Below are 21,133 nucleotides of genomic sequence, written 5' to 3'. Positions count from 1 at the left end.
CTTCCCTCCAAATCACAGGCCTGGAATTAAAGCCCTTACTGTATAAATCACTATATATGTACTATAATTAATTAATTTGATTAAGATTCCCTTATTAGTCCCACAACGGGGAAATTTCACCTCTGCATTTAACCCATCCGTGAAGTGAAACATCACATACACTCTAGTGAGCACACACACACTAGGGGGCAGTGAGCACACTTGCCTGGAGCGGTGGGCAGCCCTATCCGCAGCACCCGGTGAGCAGTTGGGGGTTAGGTGTCTTGCTCAAGGACACCTCAGTCATGCGCTGTCGGCTCTGGGGATCGAACTGGCGACCTTCCGGTCACGAGGCTGGTTCCCTAACCTCCAGCCCATGACTGCCCCCGATCTATGCAATCTGCCTTAAGTAGCATCAAACCAAGGCTTCATCTGATAGACCTGTTGAATATAAACGTTACTTACACAGAACCTGTCTGTCAATGTGAAGCTGGCTAAAATTTCTCCAAAAGCAGCACATGATGCCAGGCTCTAAAGAGATTAAAATACAGATGTGAAGTCATTGAAATCCACCAGTCTGGAAAGAGTTACAGAGCCATTGCTAATGCTCTGAGAGATTATTCACAAACTGAGAAAACTTCTTAGTACTGATCGGCCTACCAAAGGTTTACCCAGAGTGCATTGACGACTCCTCCAGACCCAGACGACCCGGGACCCAGACGAACATCTAAAGAACTGCAGGCCTCACTTGTCTCAGTGAAGGTCAATGTACCCGAATTCGCAAGAAGAAAGACACCCGCGGAAAAATGTCATCCGTGGGAGAGTTGCAAAGAAACAAATCACTGCTGACCAAAAGGAACACAAGAGCTTGTCTCGCATTTGCCAAAAGAACGTCTAGATGACGCCCAAGACTTTCTGAATAATCATCTGTGGACTGAGGAGTCAAAGATGGAACTTTTTGGAAGACGTAGGTCCTATTACATCTGGTGTAAAGCTAATATATGCGTTTTAAGAACATCATACCAGCATGGTGGTGGTAGTGTGGTGGTCTGGGGCTGCTGGTTTGTTAATCTGTTCATATTATTTACATCTGAGTTTAAGTAACGGAACAGTAACAGCGTTTATATGTACGTTAAGGGAACTTGAGTAGTTGGACAATTTAAAATACACATTATCCTATACGCTGTTAATTAATTGTTGCTGATACTTGCCTTGAGATCAGGACCTCTGTGACACTATGTACAGGAATAGCAATTATTTTCTGTCACGGTGGTAGCCCTTAGTTGCCTTTCTGGCCTTTAGCTTAACTTATAAAACAGTGTTGTGGGTGGACTTTCATTAAAATGTAGAAGGTGGTAATTATTTCATAGTTTGTTTTTGAGTTGCATTACAGCCTGTCAGGTGTAATGAATGCTGCGATGGTATAAATAGACTGTATAATGTCATGCAGCCATGAGTTTATTTTAAAATCACCAGATGCTTCTGTGAGGTACATGAGAAGGTGGGCCTACAATTAACTGCTCAATAGATTACAGAGTGTAATATGTACCATAGCCATGCATATTTTGCTAAGGACATGATACCTTATGGAAAAAGCAACAAACATCATGTTTTAGGCATCTGACTGGGAGCTTCTACCTGAATAATGTCGTTCCAACTATAGTCTAATTTGGAGCTTTTCGTGAGCAGCAGGTTTTTGGGTATTAATGTCGAAGGTTTAGAACAAACCCTCTTCAGTCTGGTTATAGAGCCCTTCTGTGTAGTCAAATGGGCTGCACAGTGTATCGCAGCCGTGAAGTCTCCATGGACAAACACAGTAGAATGGGTTGTACTAAAGAGCTCAATGGCTTTAAACGTGGCACTGTCAAAGGGTGCCACCTTTGCCACAGGTCAGTTTGTTAAATTTCAGTCATGCTAGATATGACCCGGTCAACTTTAATATTGTGAAATGTGAAATTGCCTATGCAAGCTCACAGATGGGGCCACTGAGTGCTGAAGTGCATACTGCGTAAAAATGTATGTCCCTCATTCAGATCCTGTTTGTGTTATTGAACCGGTCTGAGTGGATCAGACACAGCGGTGCTGCTGGAGTTTATAAACACCTCAGTGTCGCTGTTGGACTGATAATAACCAACTAAAAACATCCAGCCAACTGTGTACTGTGGGCACTGATAAAGGACTAGAAAATGACCAATGCATGTAGAGGTGGTCAAGACGACTTGCTGAAGTGCAGACCGAGCATCAGAACGGGGAAGAAAGGGGATTTAAGGGGCTTTGAACGTGGCGTGGTTGTTGGTGCCAGACGGGCTGGTCTGAGTATTTCAGAAACTGCTGATCTGCTGGGATTTTCACACACAACCATCTCTAGGGTTTACAGAGAACGGTCCGAGAAAGAGGAAACATCCAGTGAGCGGTCAGTTGTGTGGACGAAAATGCCTTGTTGATGTGAGAGGTCAGAGGAGAATGGGCAGACTGGTTCCAGATGATAGAAAGGCAGCAGGAACTCAAATAACCAACCAAAATCTCTGAGGAACGTTTCCAACACCTTGTTGAAAGTCTGACACGAAGAATTAAGACAGTTCTGAAGGCAAAAGGGGGTCCAGCCTTTTACTAGCATACCTAATAAAGTGTCTGGTGAGTGTATGTGCAGAAACAGATGAACTGTTGTCTCTGACTTTACATCTACAAGGTGGAGCAACAAGGTGCTAGTGTTTAATAAAGTGGACAGTGAATGGACACTGTTTAAAAACTCCAGCGGCGCTGCTGTGTCTGATCAACTCATACCATTACAACACACACTAACAGACCACCACCATGTCAGTGTCACTGCAGTGCTGAGAATGATCCACCGCCCAGATAATACCTGCTCTGTGGGGGTCCTGACCATTGAAGATTAGGGTAAGGGGGGCTAATACAGTATGCAGAGAAACAGATGGACTACAGTTTTTGTAACTGTAGAATTACATAGTGCACCTTTATGGTTAGAGGAGCTGATAAAGTTGATAAAGAGTGTGGATGCAGAGAGGTGCACTTAATGCAGTGGCCAGTCATTGTGTACTACTGAAGTGACTGAACAGTGGAGTGGTTAAACATTAGCAGTCCAGCAATCTTTTAGTTGTACAACCCAGTTTCCAAAAAAATTGGGACGCTGTGTAGAGTGTAAATAAAAATAGAATGCAATGATACACAAATCATATAAAACATATTTTTAAAGGAAAATACTTCAGTTACGTACTAAATACAACACGAAACTGAGAAATTTTATAGTTTTTTTTTTTTTTCCAAAAATACCTGCCAATTTTGAATTCCATGCCAACAATACCTTCCAAAAACATTGTGATGGGGGCGACACACTGTTTCACCACCTCTTCTTTCAACGACACTGTAAACGTGAGACCAATTGCTGTAGTTTTGCTTTAGTTTTTCCATTCTTGTTTGATATAGTATTTCAGCGGCTCGACAGCTCGGGGTCTCCGTTGTCGTATTTTTAATCTCATAATGTTATCAGTGGTTACAGGTCTGGACTGCAGGCAGGTCAGTTTAGCACCTGGATTCTATTATCATGGAGAAATGCTGTTCTTATATGTGCATTATGTGGTTTGCCATTGTCTTGCTGAAATAATCAAGGCCTTCCCTGAAAAAGACGTCATCTGAATGCCAGCACATTGCCAAAAACATGTGTATATCAAATCAAATCATGTTTATTGTCACATCACGTTTACACAGGTGGAAAGTGAGTGAAGATCTTATTATAACCCCTTTATAGAATTTAAATACAAGAAATATATAAATATCTAAGAAGAAAAAGGAATATATACACTGACCCTGAATATACACAAACATACAATATACACTAATACTGCACTATTCCAATGTGCAGTTGTGCAGTGATAAGTTATGAAATAAAACTATGAAATGCACTGCTGTACACATTCTGTATGTGCAAATACTTTGAGGTAGATAATAAATGAGATGCAGGTACACAGGTACACATTATGAATACTGGAAATGTGCGCTGATAAGCTACGGTTTCTTCTTTACGTTTTAGAGGGTTGATTAGCCTTGGTGGATGCAGTGATGAACTGTGTTCACAGTCAGTGGTTTTCAGATGTGTCTCTGAGCCCATGCAGTGATTTCTACTACAGAATCATGTTTTTAATGCAGTGCCGTCTGAGGGCCCAAAGATCACGGCCAGCAGATACTGGTTTTTGGCCTTGTCCCTTGCATCCAGAGATTTCTCCAGATTTTCTGAATGTTTTAAAGATATTTTGTACCGTAGACGATGAAAAGCAGGAGTTCTTTGCTGTTTTACATGTTTGAATATTTGCACTATTTGATTGTGCAGTCTTTCACAGTGTGGTGAACCCCTCTTCATCTTTAATTGAATTGAGAACCATTTGTCTCTGTGGAATTAGACCTCTGCATTTAATCCATCCGTGCAGTGAAACACCCTCATACATGCACACTAGTGAGCACACACACTAGGGGGCAGTGAGCACACTTGGGCAGCCCTATCCACGGCGCCTGGGGAGCAGTTGGGGGTTAGGTGTCTTGCTCAAGGCACTTCAGTCATGGACTGTCAGCCGAGGGGATTGAACTTTTTTTTAGCATTACACAACTTTGCCAGACTTCTGTTGCCCCATATCCTTTTTTTGAAAGTGTTGTTGGCATCAAATTCAAAATGGGCATTTTTTTCTCCAAAAAACAGCAAAATATCTCAGTTTCAAGATTTGCTATGTTGTCTTTGTCCTATTTTCAATCAAATGTAGGGTTTTAATTATTTTCACATCATTGCATTTTGTTTTATTTACATTTTGCATGGTGTCCCAACTTCTTTGGACATGGGGTTGTATATACAACAGCAGAGGGGCACAGAATTTCATTTACTTAAAAATATACATGGACCTTTCAAAAGTCTTGCAGAGGTTTTACATGCAAAATACCTGTAATAACCATATCACAGAAGCCTTGGTAAAATGTGGTATATATAAAATGGTATTTTGTCCATATTGTGTAGCTGTTAACAATGTAGAACAACTGCACTGATTCCTGCTTTAAACCCATCTGTTCCATTGCTAGTGTGATAATTATTCCACGTGAGAATAGTCCGGGGACATTTTTGATTTTTGATTTTTTTAATGAAAGCAACAAATATTTGTCACAAAAACATACAAAATTGCAATGTGACTATATAACATACCCTATAACATACAATCCTGGTATTTGGTTTCAGGTCAAACTGTAAGTAATGCATTATTTAGGGTCAGCAGGTGATTGTGTGTCACGATTGGCCGCTCCCATTCCTGTCCATGTGTTCGTGTGGTGTTTTGATCTTCCATGTGCATTTGTTTTGGTTTCCTAGTCCGGTCCCTTGTTTTGGTGACTCCTCCCCTGATTATTCTCACCTGTGTTTCTTGTGAACCCTCGTTAGCCCTCTTGTATTTAAACCCTGTGTTTTCATTAGTCTGGTGCTGGTCCTTGTTTGTCTGAATTGTTATCTGCTGTGGTGTTTGGTCTGTTGTATTCTGGTTTGTCATGTCTGCCCCCCTGATCTATCTGTGTTGGCTCTATGACCCCTGACTACCCCGGACTGTCTTGACCCTGATTTTGGATTTGCCCTTAATAAATCTCGCTTATCTCAGCACGTGCGTCCACCTCCTCGCTCCACGCTACATTGTGGGGATATTTGGGTTTTCTTTTCCTCTGTGGAGCCAGGGCTTGTTTTACTGTATCTGTGACTTCTTGTGTACAGTGTAGCACCACTGTTTGTGCTATAATGTGCTTGGAGCTCAATCCTTATGTCCTGAATGTCATGGTGTCCTAGAGAGTTTGTATTTATGTAATTAAAATGCACAGACATCTTAAATACATGTAGTAGCAAGCAAAACAACAAACAACACTTTTTAGTTGGCACACTAACGAGTGCCTTGATTGCTGTCTAGAGGCTGATATGGTGTTAATATTAGACTGGGCAAAGTAATAAAAATTTGATAAATACATTTGATAAACAATTCAGATGGAAAAAAGAGTGGGAGGACATGTGTCAAAGAGTTGGAAGAAAGCGGGAGAGAGGCAGACTTTTAATTAACCCAACTTTCAGCTCAAGCACTGCCCAACTAAACATGACTGCCACTTTTTCCATCAGGACTGAATAAGGAAAATTTTAATTATAAACAAGAGAGGTCTGATTTTTTAATCATTTAAAGGAGACCAGATTAGGAATGTCAGCACTAATTTTTGCCTTGCAGTATCTTTTCATTCTGTGCTTCGCCCTTGGGCACCCACACAAAACAAATGAGGCACTCAACATAGCAAATAACTTATTTAAAATTTTATTTAACTTATTTAATAACTTATATAAAAGTTATTCAGTAAAACTTCGATTCTTAGGAAAGTAATTCAAATATAGGTTAACATGGGGGAAGAACCCCCTAAGATACTTAGATATTATCACAGACTGGTATTTTCTTCTATTTGTATATATCTATCTATCTATCTATCTATCTAAGAGTAATAAGAATAATCATTAAAATGATAGTTTGACTATCCTTCGTAATTTTGCACATTCTGATCTATGTCCTCATCCTTATTAGAGCATTTCTAATTGAAAAACATTCCAAAAGACGCTCAGGAACCTTGATTTTCCGAATGGTATCTGGCAAATAGCAGCCAGCTAAATGAGAGCAATACATAACCCCTGACTATTTTGGCTGTGGAGCAGTGTCTGCAGATGTGGAATCTATATGCTGCAGCAAATTTACTCAGGCCAAGGTTTCTCAAACATCTCTTAATAGTTTTGAAATTGGGATTAAATGTGGTGGGTAGCACTGTCACCTCACAGTGAGGAGGGCCTGGGTTCGATTCCCCGGCCGGGTGACCGGGATCCTCTCTGTGTGGAGTTTGCATGTTCTCCCCGTGTCTGTGTGGGTTTCCTCCCATAGTCCAAAGACATGCAGTCGGGCCAATTGGACAATAATGCCCCTGGGTGTGAGTGGGCATGTATGTATGTCTGCCCGCTGGGATAGGCTCCATCACAAAGCCCACCACCCTGCGAACCCTGAGGGAGAAGTGGCTTAGAAAATGGATGGATGGATCTGTGTAATGCAGACTGTTGCTATAGCATCCAGCACATGGCAACATAGCGTAGATGGATAGGTGCTCATATAAACTTAATAATGTGGAATGTTAGTCTTGCTGCTAACAAAGTTGGCCAACTAAGTGTCAACCATTAAACAAAAACAGCAGTCTGAGTTAATTTGCTGTCTTCAGACTGGAGTGTTTTTTCAAGCAGTGTTAAGGAGGTCAGTGGGTGGATCTGGGTTTTAGCTTTAAATAGCCTGCAGCCACTGTAACTTGGTAAATAATGTCAGGCTAGGCCTCTCACTTTCACACTCCGGTAACTTTTGCACTGCACAAACAGTCGGCACTGTTTTCATGAATAGTTCGCAATTATCAAGGATTGCAAAGCGAGCTCTTTTTCAGTGCCTGTTTCTCACTCTGCACACTCAGAGAGAAACACCTCTTAACCCACTTTGGAGCATCGGAGTGCTGCCTGGGAGTGTAGTGGTTGGTGCTGCAATTCATCATGAAAGTTATTGTTTTATTGTTGTTGTATACGTATAGAAATGGTTTAGCCTTAAATGTCCGTTGTTCTCAAGGTTGGCTTTTTATTCCAGTTGTCATACTTTGTCAATTTTCAGTCACTTCGTTACACCAATGAAGGCCATACTGCATGCGTAATGGTATATTGCTGACTGCTCCTTTTTGAACATGTGGATTTCTAAGCTGTTGTCTGTTGTTTTCTAAAGCAAGATCCACCTGCTAGCTTGTAACATGATGATGGCTCAATTTTTGAAACAAATATTTGGTGCAGATATTCTCATAAAAAGCTTTTATTCGTTTGCAGTGCAGCACTTCTGCTGGCAGCACTGTGGACAGTGTCATTTATTTTTGATTATTATTCTTGTCAGAATTGTCTGAGTTTGTCCGTGTTTGGGTGTTGGGTTGCAGACGTTGATGAGTGTGCGGAGGGGAAGCACTACTGCAGGGAGAACACCGTGTGTGTGAACACGCCGGGATCCTTCATGTGCGTCTGCCAAACTGGCTACATCCGGATTGATGACTACTCCTGCACTGGTAAGTGGCTTTGTTGGTTTCTATAGGCTTCCCGGAGAGAGGGAGAGAGAGAGACTCAGAGAGTCTCAGTGATACTGGAGAGTTCAGATGGCACATGGACATATGAGTCATCTCTATTAAAGGAAATGCTTATTGCATGCTTTTTCACACGAGCAGAAAAAATCTAAAATTTAGATTGTATTACTTTTTATTTCTGGATTGTCACTACATCTGATTCTGATTCTGATGCAGTTATGCTTTAGACTAATTTTGACATTCGACTATCCGTGAGGTTAATGAACGGATAATGAGTTAACCACATAAGGGAAAAAACACACTAAAAGACTTTGGATAGCCTCTTCGGAAGAGCTAATGAGCTAACAGAGGTATATCCAGTATAGTGCTGGATTCTAATGGAGACTCGTCTTCTTCTTCCAAGTGGTCTTTCCTCTTCAGTGGATTAGCTCTAGCTGGAGTAGTTAGTGAAAAAGCCACGAGAGAGCCGATGTGGGCTTTAATCATTACCCTCCTGTCCTCATATCATAATATATAAACTAGAAAGGGAAAGTTTGTAACCAAGCTTAAACGATAAAACGTTAAAAGGGTGGAAGACTGTTGATGGTTGTTAAAATGTTAAATTGTTGCTAAGTGGTCCACCTTAAATTCTGTGCCACCTTAATTTTAGTGCTACCTTAAAGAGACTTCCACCTTAAATTCTGTGCCACCTTAATTTTAGTGCTACCTTAAAGAGACTTCCACCTTAAATTCTGTCATCTTAACTTTAATGCTATGTTAATTAGAGTTCCACCTTAAATTCTGTGCCATCTTAATTTTAGTGCTACCTTAAAGAGACTTCCACCTTAAATTCTGTCTTCTTAACTTTAATGCTATGTTAATTAGAGTTCCACCTTAAATTCTGTGCTATCTTAATTTTAGTGTTGCCTTAAAGAGAGTTCTGTGCCACCTTAAAAAAAGTTCCAAATTCTTCAATTCTGTGCCACCTTAAATTTAGTGCTATGTTAATTGCAGTTCCGTTTTCAATTCTTTGCCACCTTAAATTTAGTGCTACGTTAATTGAAGTTCCACCTTAAATTCTGTGCCACCTTTACTACTTAAACTACTTTACTACCTCGAAAGCAGATCCACTTTAAGTTCAGTGTTAAATACACTGCAGTCTTAAATTAGTGCTGTGTTAATTGAAGCTCCACCAAATTCAGTAAATTCATTATTTGTGTTGATACTGTTGTGCATTAGATTGTGTGTGTCTGTGTGTACTGTGTGTGAGTGACATCATGTGCTCTCTCTCTCTCTCTCACACACACACACACACACACACACACACACACACACACTATAGTGGATATATTGGGCAAAGAATGTTGGAGATGGAGCTGCCGGGTAGAAGGAGAAGAGGTAGACCTCAGAGAAGGTTTATGGATGTAGGTAAGGTGGACATGGAGATGGTTGGTGTGAAAGTAGAGGAGGCAGTGGATAGGGCAAGATGGAGGCAGATGATCCGCTGTGGCGACCCCTAAAGGGAGCAGCCGAAAGAAGAAGAAGAAGAAGAAGAAGAAGAAGAATATAGTGGTGTAGCACTCGAGTCCGGTCTCTCATAAACTAGTCTCCTCTCTGCCTCGACCTCAGTTGGATCCAGTCTTGTCTTGGCCTAGGGCTGAGGTGGACAGGGTGTTGTTGACACCAGAGGCAACTGGTAACTGAATTATTACTGAATATCAACAAATCCAGAACAAACAGAATAAAACAGTCCATCGCCAGGGATTCTTTTCTTTCTTCCCCAATCTTTTCTTTGCACACCGAAGCTTCTGTGATCCACGAGATTTAACTGATATTATTGTTTTTTTCCATCACCTCATGTGATGACTGATGTTTGGTAGCTACCAAGTGCTGGATGTCAGGCTTAAGAGTGGAAAGCTGCGGAGTTCTGTATCCTGACAGGTTTAGATACCTGTTGATATATTCATATACCTATACTTATATGTTTAGTCTCCAAGTGACTATCTATTGACTGTCTATTTATATTTAGAATTGTTCTGCTTAAATGTAGGATGAAGAATGGAAAGGCAGTTGGTCCAGATGACAGACCTGTGGAGGTATGGAGATGTTTAGGAGAGAAGGCAGTGGACTTTTTAACCAGGTTGTTTAACAAAATCCTGGAGAGTGAGAGGATGCCTGATGAGTGGAGAAGCAGTGTACTGGTCCCCATTTTTAAGAACAAGGGTGATGTGCAGAGCTGCAGTAACTACAGAGGTATAAAGTTGATGAGCCACACCATGAAGGTATGGGAAAGAGTTGTTGAAGCAAGGCTAAGGCGAGAGGTTCAGATCAGTGAGCAGCAGTTTGGTTTCATGCCCAGAAAGAGCACCACAGATGCAATTTTTGCATTGAGAGTGTTGGTAGAGAAGTACAGAGAAGGTCAGAAGGAGCTGCATTGTGTCTTTGTGGATCTAGAGAAGGCAGATGATAGGGTGCCAAGAGAGGAACTGTGGTACTGTATGAGGAAGTCAGGTGTAGCTGAAAAGTATGTTAGGGTGGTGCGGGACATGTATGAGGATAGTGAGACAGTGGTGAGGTGTGCAGTTGGAGTGACAAATGGTTTCAAGGTGAAGGTGGGGTTACATCAGGGATCAGCTTTGAGCCCCTTCTTGTTTGCAATGGTGATGGACAGGTTGACAGATGAGGTCAGGCAGGAGGCTCCATGGACCATGATGTTTGCAGATGACATTGTAATCTGTGGTGAGAGTAGAGAGCAGGTGGAAGAGAATCTGGAGAGGTGGAGGTTTGCACTGGAGAGGAGAGGAATGAAGGTCAGTAGAGATAAGACGGAATACATGTGTGTGAATGAGAGGGAGGCAGGTGGAAAGGTGAAGATGCAAGGAGTAGAGGTCATGAAGGTGGATGACTTCAAATATCTTGGGTCAACCATCCAGAGCAATGGACAGTGCAGAAAAGAGGTGAGGAAGATGGTGCAGGCAGGATGGAGTGGGTGGAGACGGATGTCAGGGCTGATGTGTGACAGAAGGTTAGCAGCAAGAGTGAAAGGGAAGGTTTACAAGACAGCAGTGCGTCCTGCTATGATGTTTGGTTTGGAGACTGTGGCTCTGTCTAAAAGACAGGAGGCTGAGCTGGAGGTGGCGGAGATGAAGATGCTGAGATTTTCGTTGGGAGTGACAAGGATGGACAAGATTAGAAATGAGCAGATCAGAGGGACAGTGAAGGTGGAGCAGTTTGGAGATAAAGCCAGAGAGGCCAGGTTGAGATGGATTGGACATGTGTTGAGGAGGAATAGTGGATATATTGGGCAAAGAATGTTGGAGATGAAGCTGCCAGGTCGAAGGAGAAGAGGTAGACCTCAGAGAAGGTTTATGGATGTAGTGAAGGTGGACATGGAGATGGTTGGTGTAAAAGTAGAGGAGGCAATGGATAGGGTAAGATGGAGGCAGATGATCCGCTGTGGCGACCCCTAAAGGGAGCAGCCGAAAGAAGAAGAAAGAAGTTCTGCTTAAATGTCTGTATTGTAACAAGTTGTGCTCAAAGTGTCAATATTTTGTGTGACCACCATTATTACCTAGCACCTGCCTGAACCCTCTTGGGCATGGAATTCTCCAAAACTGCACAGGTTGCTACTGGAAACCTCTTCCACTCTTCCATGATGACATCATGGAGCTTGTGCATGTTAGACACCTTGCGTTCATCCTTCTTCTGCTTGAGGACGCCCCACAGGTGCTCATTTGGGGTAAGGTCTGGAGACATACTTGGCCAGTCCATCACCTTTACCTTCAGTAAGGCAGTTGTCATCTTGGAGGTGTGTTTGGGGTCGTTATCGAGTTGGAAAACTACCATGCAGTGCAATTTCTGAAGGGAGGGGATCATGCTCTGCTTCAGAATGTCAGAGTACATGTTGGAAGTCATGTTTCCCTCAATGAACTGCAGCTCCCCAGTGCCGGCAGCACTCATGCAGCTCTAGACCGTGGTGCTACCACCACTATGCTTGACTGTAGGCAAAAGACACTTGTCTTGGTTCACCAGAGCACCTCCACACAGGCTGGACACCATCTGAGCCAAACAAGTTTATCTTGGTCTCATCAGATCACAGGACATGGTTCCAGTAATCCATGTTCTTGGACTGCTTGTCTTTGTTTGCCGGCTTTCTTGTGCGTGAGCTTCAGATGAGGCTTCCGTCTGTGACGACAGCCATGCAGACCGAGTTGATGCATTGGGTGGTGTACGACAGGCTGACCTCCCACTTCTTCAACCTCTGCAGCAATGCTGGCAGCTCTCATATATTTTGAAGCCAACCTCTGGATATGACCCTGAACCCATGGACGCAACTGACCCATTGATCAACCCATTGGTCAACCCTGGTGAAGCCTGTCCGGTATGGAACCTGTCCTGGGAAACCGCTGTATGACCTTGACCACCCTGCTCAGTTTCAGGGTGTTAGTAATCTTCTTATAGCCTAGGCGTCTTTGTGGAGAGCAACAATTCTATTTCTCACATCCTCAGAAAGGTCTTTACCATGAGGTGTCATGTTGAATATCCAGTGTGAGCGAATTGTACCAAAAACACCAAATTAAACAGCCCTGCTCCCCATTCACACCTGGAAGGCTGTAACTCCAGTGAGTCACATGACACCAGGGAGGGACGACAGCACAGTTGGGCACAATTGGGCACAATTTGAACAAGTTCACTGTGAGGTGGACTCACTTGTGTTGTCAGCTATTTAGACATTAATGGCTGTGTGTTGAGTTCTTTTCAGAGGACAATTAATCTGCACTGCTATACAAGCTGCACACTGATTACTTTCTTATATCCAAGTTTCATTTCTATAGTGTATAGAATAAAATATTTGCAGAAAAGTGAAGAAGGGCAGAAAATAAACTAACCACTGCTTCCAGTTACAGTGCAAAGTTGGACTAAGACTATAATATGGCAATAAATCATAATGTGTTAGGCTATAAAGCATTTAACATTATATTGTATGAAATCTATTATAAAATATTAAACTATGTATGAATATTATGTATGACTAATTTGGGGCAGTAGTGGGCTGGTGCGGGAGCCATGAACTGGAGGTTAGGGAACCGGCCGTGCGACCGGAAAGTCGTCGGTTCGATCCCAAGAGCCGACAGCACATGACTGAGGTGTCCTTGAGCAAGACACCTGACCCCCAACTGCTCCCTGGGCGCCGTGGATAGGGCTGCCCACCGCTCCGGGCAAGTGTGCTCAGTGTGCTCACTAGTGTGTATGTGGTGTTTCACTTCACGGATGGGTTAAATGTGGAGGGTCAAATTTCCCTGTTTGTGGGACTAATAAGGGTTTCTTAATCAAATATATGTCATGGGAGCAGTCGTGGGCTGGAGGTTAGGGAACCAGCCTTGTGACCGGAAGGTCGCCGGTTCGATCCCCAGAGCGGACAGCACATGACTGAGGTGTCCTGCTCTCTGGGCGCTGTGGATTGGGCTGCCCACCGCTCCGGGCAAGTGTGCTCACTGCCCCCTAGTGTGTGTGTGTGCTCACTAGTGATGGGTTAAATGTGGAGGTGAAATTTCCCTGTTGTGGGACTAATAAGGGTCACTTAATTGATGTATACTTGATAATTAACTCGGTAGCATTAATGCAAGCATCCAAGTGCCCTAAACCTCTTTGCTATAGAAAAAAGTTAATATACTGTTTTTATTTGAATTTTTTGAGAAATGTATCCTTCATCTTTTCGTGCCTGTCCCTATGGCATACAGGCTAAAATGTATGCGTAGGTTTTCTGCTGTGCAGCAGTTTAATTGCACCAAGCGAAGCTTCAGAGCTCTTCTGACATGAGTTGGCTCATTAGCTCCGGTGAGCAGATCAGTTCAGAGCTTTTCAGAAGCAAACAGTCCACTTGTTTACACCATTTGGCCCACGCAGGTCAGAGAGAGCATTCAGTATATGATGCTGTTAATGTGTTTTTTTATTATATGTTACCCCTTAATGGAGTCGACTGAGTAGGTGAATTAAGTGTTCAAGAAGAAGATATAGTTCCTCACCTGCTGCAGTGGGAACGTTTTTTGAGATTGCTGCCTAGACTTCTTTTTCTTTTTTTTTTAGATTTAGATTTTTGCTTGCCATTATATTTCACAAATGTTTTGTTTTTATAATCCAAATTTTTTTCCAAAATAGTGAGAAAGACTCCAAATTGGCCATATTAATTATATCGACTAGATCTGAGATAATGCGACTAAACGTTATTCTCTTCTTTCCTCTCTTCTCCTCTCCTCCTCTCCTTTTATTCTGCCTTCTCTCCTCAACACCTCTCTTTTTCCATACTGTCTTGCTCTTTTCTCATCTCTCCTCTGCCTTCATTTTCTTTTTATTCCTCCCCTCTCCTCCCATTTCCTTTTGGTTTATCTCCTCTCTTTTTTCTCCTCTCCTGCCCTTTTCATTTTTTCCTCTCTTTTCTCTCCTCTCCTCTCCTCTGCCTTTTTTCTTCTCTCTCCTTTTCATCCTCTCATTTCTTACTCCTTTGCTTTTTTCTCATTTTCCACTCGGCCTCTTCTCTTCTTTCCTTTCCTCTCCTCTTCCTTTTTTCATCTCTGCTTTTCATCCTCTCCTTTCCTCCTCTCTTTTTTCCCATTTCCTTCTCTCCTCTCCTCTGCTCTCCTCTTCTGCTCTCTGTTCTCCTTCCTTTATTGAACAGATGAAGGCAGTTTATCACTAATTACAGCCGGTGTAACACTGACAGTGTTTATTACATTGTGCGCGAAGCAGGAAAACATTAGCATTTTCAATTATTTATGTGCATAATCACTCTCGGTGAATGATGTCTATTTTTCTTCTGGGATAATAACAAGGTAATCCACAGGCTAGGATTGCACTGCTTTTTAGACTGGAAACCATTAGAAGAATGTTAATGGATTGGAATAGCATCACCTGTAACATATTATTTGCTCCATTGATTAGTGTAAATTATCATTTGAAACATTGAAGTAATGATTATTTTCACGTCTGCATATTGTTAAGTAGATGACAACATACTTAACTGGCATACTGATATTTCATATTCATAACATAAACTGTAGTCCCAAGCCGTGCTCTTATAACAAGTTATTTCCATTGCTACCTTAAGCCTTTTACGGATTGCATGTTAGTCTCCAACAGAACTGAACTAAACTTACTCTTGAACTTTTAATGCGGAACAAAACAGCCATTATAACTGAACTAATGTGCATGTTGATGTATAATCCACAAGGCCCAGCTCTGGTCCTGGGTATCTACCATACCTGATCCTGGTAATGAAGGCCTTCAGGCGCATCTTAGTGTTACAGCCAGGTGTGATAGGTCTGAACTCTGCGGGGTGGTAGATCTCCAGGACCAGGAATGGCCACCCCTGGTGTGATTGATTCAGTAAGGCTGGGTGTTTTCCCCCTGTCTTTAGCCTACTTTCTGGCTCTCTGCATGATGGCATGGCAGTATCTGAACTTTAGCTTTCCCTACTGAGTGGATTGAGGTGCTTGACAGTGAGAGTCCAGCAGTTTCCGAAAATGTCATCACTCACTCAGGTTTTCAAAGCTGCGTCAATCTCACAGGACCAGACATGATCTAGCACCAGTGATTCATGTCTGGGGACAAATTGTTAAACTTTGTGTGCTAGGTTGCAGTAAAATCTTTCAAAAATAAGCCTGTGGTCCGTCCAGAACCCACCACAAATGTCTCAAGCCTGTGCTCGTTTGAAGTCACAGTAACAGAAGTGAAACAAACCGTCTGGATTGTTAATGAACTGAACTATTTTTCCCCGGTAATTATTTCCAAACATGTGACACATTCATGGACCAAAAGCCTTGTGTTGTATTGGTTTCAATTCAATTCAATTGAATTCTTTGTGTAATTTATGTTAAACTGAACCTGAAAAAGATCCAGCTGCAAATGACCTGGTTCATCATCATAGACCTGACTGCCACTCTTGGTAAAACACTCCAGTGGTGCAAAGCTTTTAAAAACAATAAATGGTTTGATAATTATTGATCTAATTTTCTTTTGTATCTAATATAGTATTTATTACACTGTATTTTATGTTTTAGCTGCCATTGTATACAACCCCAATTCCAAGGAAGTTGGGAAGTTGTGTAAAACATAAATAAAAACAGAATATGATCATAGACTGGCCTGCCTGCAGTCCAGACCGTCTCCCATTGAAAATGTGTGGCGCATTATGAAGCGCAAAATACCTCAGCGGAGACCCCGGACTGCTGAGCAGCTGAAGCTGGACATCAAGCAGGAATGGGAAAGAATTCCACCTACAAAGCTTCAACAATCAGTGTCCTCAGTTCCCAAACGCTTATTGAGTGTTAAAGGAAAGGTGATGTAACACAGTGGGAAACACACCCCTGTCCCAACTTCTTTGGAACGTGTTGCAGGCATCAAATTCAAAATGAGTGAATATTTGCAAAAAAACTATAAAGTTTATCCGTTTGAACATTAAATATCTCGTCTTTGTAGTGAATTCAGTTGAATATAGGTTGAAGAGGATTTGCAAATCATCGTATTCTGTTTTTATTTATGTTTTACACAACGTCCCAACTTCACTGGAATTGGGGTTGTAACAGAGAAAAGCCACTTGAGTCTGTATTTCAGTCTTTAACTATGGTGAAATCACTAAAAACACACAACCTCTTGTGGCTTATTGCTTTAAAGTGTCAGCGCTGCTATTTCTTTGCAAGACCCTGGGCAGCCGTACTCCTGAGTAGTTCGAGTCTGTCCAGTATGTACTGGATAGACAGACTGATGCTGTGTATTTCAGGTAAGCCTCAAAATTCTGCAAACGTAGTGCAAAATGTGAAGCAGACTACGGTTTATTACGTTTTTTGGATGTTTAGAGGAGTTTACTCGACGCGTTCACATGTGCACAGGTAACCATGAGTAAATACACTCGAGAGACTGAAAGTGTGAAAATGCCTTTAGTTTGTTCTCACCCTAATAAGTCTTTGTTCCCACCTATATTCATCCCAAAATATCTCATGGTCATGAGACTTAATTTTAGTCCGAATTGATTATCAATAGATTAGGGAAGCCAATTAGTTTAATGTAACAGTCTGGATTTTTAAAATATGTCTATGGCAAAGACTTTAGCACAATATTTATAACTCAGACTAGGAGCAGAACAGCTGTATTGATGTAAAACATTTTGTGCATTTACACACCAGTACGTCTAAGGCGTAAACAGTTTCCTTAAGCAGAAATTGAGGGAAATTAAATGCATTTATTTTTACTAATGGAGGCGCTGTTTATCAAGTGTGACACTCCCTGACAGGACAAAATAAACAAATCTGTTTTGTATTCCAAGGACTGCATATTTTCCGTTCCTCTCTCTCTCTCTCTCACTTGCTCTGTCACACACACACACACACACACACACACACAAATACTCACTCATGCTCCTATGAGAGTGTAAAGAAAATCTGCGCTCTGATCGCTCTCTGCATAGCTCTTCATTAGTACCAGTTAAACAGGCGACAGATGTTGCATCCTGAAAGCTAGATTGAGTCCAGTGAGCACTTTCATTGCTTTCATCTTTAGCTCATTTTTCACTTTTAAGCATAGTCTGCATGGGTACAACTGTGCCTCACTTCATGAGAGAAAAATAACTTTTAATGAGATGGAACTGATGAATTTGAGGGCAGTTGGTGTCACAGCCAGATGATTAGTGTTATGTGTCTTGGAACTTCGACCACTGAGGTTCATACTGCCTTGATATGACCGCAGCGCGCACTCACATTTTCTCCTGAATTGAATGTTTTAATGAAACTACAGCTTATCACACAAACTGTGTGGAGCCCCTCCTACAAGCTAAGACAAAAGAAAAAATCAAAAAGATTGGTCATCAAATTATTCTACGTGGAGGTTATTTTACTGTGGTTAAGACCATGAAAAGCAAGCTCAAGGTGTGGCCGCTTCATCTGATGAGCCAAAGAGAAATGTGGTGCCGCATTTAAAAATGCTATCAAAAATACCCCACAGTCTCCCACTGCCAATACGGCACTGCACTGCTCCCCCTGCTGGACCTTGTGGGTGGTGGGCCTCTTCTGGCTGAGCCCGGCCGGGTTACGTGGGCTGCCTGGCCACCAGGCACTCACCGTGAAACGCTACCCTCAGGCCTGGCTCCAGGGGTAGGTCCCGGTGACCCTTTTCCGGGCAGGGTACACGGTTTTTTGTGCACGATATGCATGGTCTTCACTCCAGACCTGTCCGCCTTGGGAGACCCTACCAGGAGCATATTGCTCCCGACGACTTAGCTCTGAAGATCCCTAGACCACACAAGCCCTTCCGCCACGACAAGGCCCCGATCCAGGAAGGGTGGGCTGATTACACTTAAACACTATTAAATATTCATGATAATCTCAGAAAGGCGCAGCAAGCTTCTTGGTACGTTCTGAAAACTCTGATAGTCGAGATGCTCATACCACAGTGCTTTTGCAAAGCAGGTCACTGTTTGTCTGTTTTGGATTTTTGGAGAGGAACGAAGTTTGCTTGGCTAGCTGTGTGACATGCAGCTCATGCTGTCTATTGCTTTTAAAGAGAGCTGCATTGAGCTCTCTTGTTTGGCAATTGTTTGTCAGATTGCGAGATCATCTTGTTGTTGTACAAGATGCTTCTATGTCCATGTATAATGTAGGATGTTATTTAAAGACGGTAAAAATGTTGTTCATTCCCTGACAAAACGATAGAGAATTCTTCCGTGTGTCACATCAGCCCACTCATATCAGTGCTCTATTGACTTGTTTATGCCGCGCAGTGCACCATGGGAACTCAGTTATTAATATGAATCACGTCTTAGGTTCATCTACGGGTTCCTTTACTCTTTTCACACACTTGAGGAATGACTCCTCCAGAAGTCTTCCTTCATTTCTCCTCGAGGAGCTTCACACCCATAGGCAGCCTTTAGGAGCTTTTCCGCCGAGTTGAAATGTTAATGAGCTCTTCTGCATCAGTAGGCGCAGTAAGGTGGCCGCTGACATTTGTAGCAGTGTTTATTTTAACTCAGGGTAACCTGGAGGGGTTATGGATATGCTGGTGTCAGCCGATCGCTTCCACAGCTATGACACCAAGCCATATCTGACTTCAGACTAGAGAGCTGCACAGGAGGATAGCAGTAACAATTTTCTCCCTATGGTGTCAGCTAGGGTGGACACAAATCATGTGCTTGAGTTAAAGTCGAGACCCCCAAAGTAAAATATCACTCCAGTAAAAGTAGAAGTTCCTCCCTTTAGACCTCCACTTGAGTAAAAGTACTAAAGTATTTCCCTTCAAATGTACTTAAGTATAAAGTAAAGGTACTAAAAGAGTAATTCTGGCTCTGATGTCCTGTTATCATTTTTATAACCAGACTGGCTTCATGAACTCATTTCAGGTGAAAGTCCTCCAGCGTCTCTCTTGGTAAACCAGTCTTTTAATAGAAGGTCATTAATTAGTGACGCTGACGTCTATTAAAATGATCAGAAGCACAAAACACTGAAGGTAAACAGTTTCCATCAGGGAGAACCGAGTGGCTCTGAAATCACTTTTTACACACAAGCAAAGTTTCAGTTTCAGATTTATTTACAACTTAGTTCCAAGTTTAAGTTGAATAAAAACTGGCTTTAAAATCAGGATCACAGATGAGCTCCTTTACTATGTTGATCTGTAGGCGTCTGTTCATAAACATAAACCAGCCCAAACTCATTTACTATAAAATGAAATGGTGTTTGTAGAAATTCAGAAAAAAGCCGCGTCAGTCTCGACTGCATATGTGGACATATTTCTATATTGAGCTCTATTTACACAAAGTTAGGTTAGTTCATCATTTATGATGAACAGACTCTCCCAAAGTTTTACGCTGCTGCGCTGACGTTGAACCGCGTGCTGCACTGGGTCGGTATGACCAACAGGTCAAAACCAGCTCTAAACAAAGTGACCGCTGGGCCCTGATTGGTGCTCTGGCTTTGCGCTTCTTTCGTTTTGACGTGTTAAAGCGATGCACAAGCGATGCCTTATTAGTCCTTCAGTCACTGCTTAGTAACATTGCTATCAAACTGCTCAGCAGTCCGTGACTACCTTTAAGGTTTACGTCTTTAGACAGTGTTTCCCGTGTGTGTCTGTTTTGAATGGAAAACTTTTCTATCCGTATCAAACGTCAACTACTTTAAAATTGTCAGGTACAGGTTTTTCTCTGTAGTTCCCCTCACCATCAGCTCAACACAGACAGCAGAGTGAACAAAATCTGTTTCTTCATTTTATTTGCTGTTTAGTTGGTTAGTTGTTCAAAGTAATAAGCTGTGAAGTGAGATTGAAACCTTTAAATGGAAAATGTGCATTAATGAGATTACTCAGTAAAGTTTTAAAATAGTGGAAATTACCTGTTGTTGTAAGACCCAGTTAGCTTCATCTTTCAGTTGTGTTGTTTTATTGAGAAACCTTAATAAAGAAAAGTTCTAATGGGTGTCTTTAGCTCTTAAAATAAAATCTGACAGAAGAAAATTATCCAGATGTGTAGTGAGAAATATTTACGTTTCAGGTGTACCGTTATATTTACAGTTTCTTGCAAATGTATTTATCCCCCTATTCATCTGATTTCTCTGGAATTAAAAAAATCATTTTTTAGAAACTGCTCCAAGCATTATTTTTGTTGAAAACCAGTATGCTCTTAAAATACATTAACAAAGAATCATATATATATATATATATATATATATATATATATATATATATATATATATATATATATATATATATATATATATACACAGTGTATCACAAAAGTGAGCACACCCCTCACATTTCTTCAGATATTTATCTTTTCATGGGAAAACACTGAGAAAATGACACTTTGACAAAATGAAAAGTCGTCTGTGCAGCTTATATAACAGTGTAAATTTATTCTTCCCTCAAAATAACTCAATATACAGCCATTAATGTCTAAACCACCGCCAACAAAAGTGAGTACCCCCCTAAGAGACTACACCCCTAATTGTCCAAATTGAGCACTGCTTGTCATTTTCCCTCCAAAATGTCA

At 41.7% G+C, this 21,133-nt stretch overlaps 1 protein-coding gene across 1 annotated transcript in view; it reads left to right on the top strand.

Moving 5' to 3' along the window:
* Nucleotides 1-21,133, top strand: part of nell2b (neural EGFL like 2b) — a 97,969-nt gene that overhangs the window by 33,255 nt on the left and 43,581 nt on the right. The window contains exon 13 of the mRNA XM_017717815.2: nt 7,990-8,115. Coding sequence (XP_017573304.1) covers nt 7,990-8,115 — 126 coding nt within the window. The remainder of the gene's footprint in view (nt 1-7,989; nt 8,116-21,133) is intronic.

This window comes from Pygocentrus nattereri, chromosome 11 (genome assembly GCF_015220715.1).
Source record: "Pygocentrus nattereri isolate fPygNat1 chromosome 11, fPygNat1.pri, whole genome shotgun sequence".
Taxonomy (NCBI): Eukaryota; Metazoa; Chordata; class Actinopteri; order Characiformes; family Serrasalmidae; genus Pygocentrus; species Pygocentrus nattereri.
This window is presented reverse-complemented; position numbering and strand designations above follow the sequence as displayed.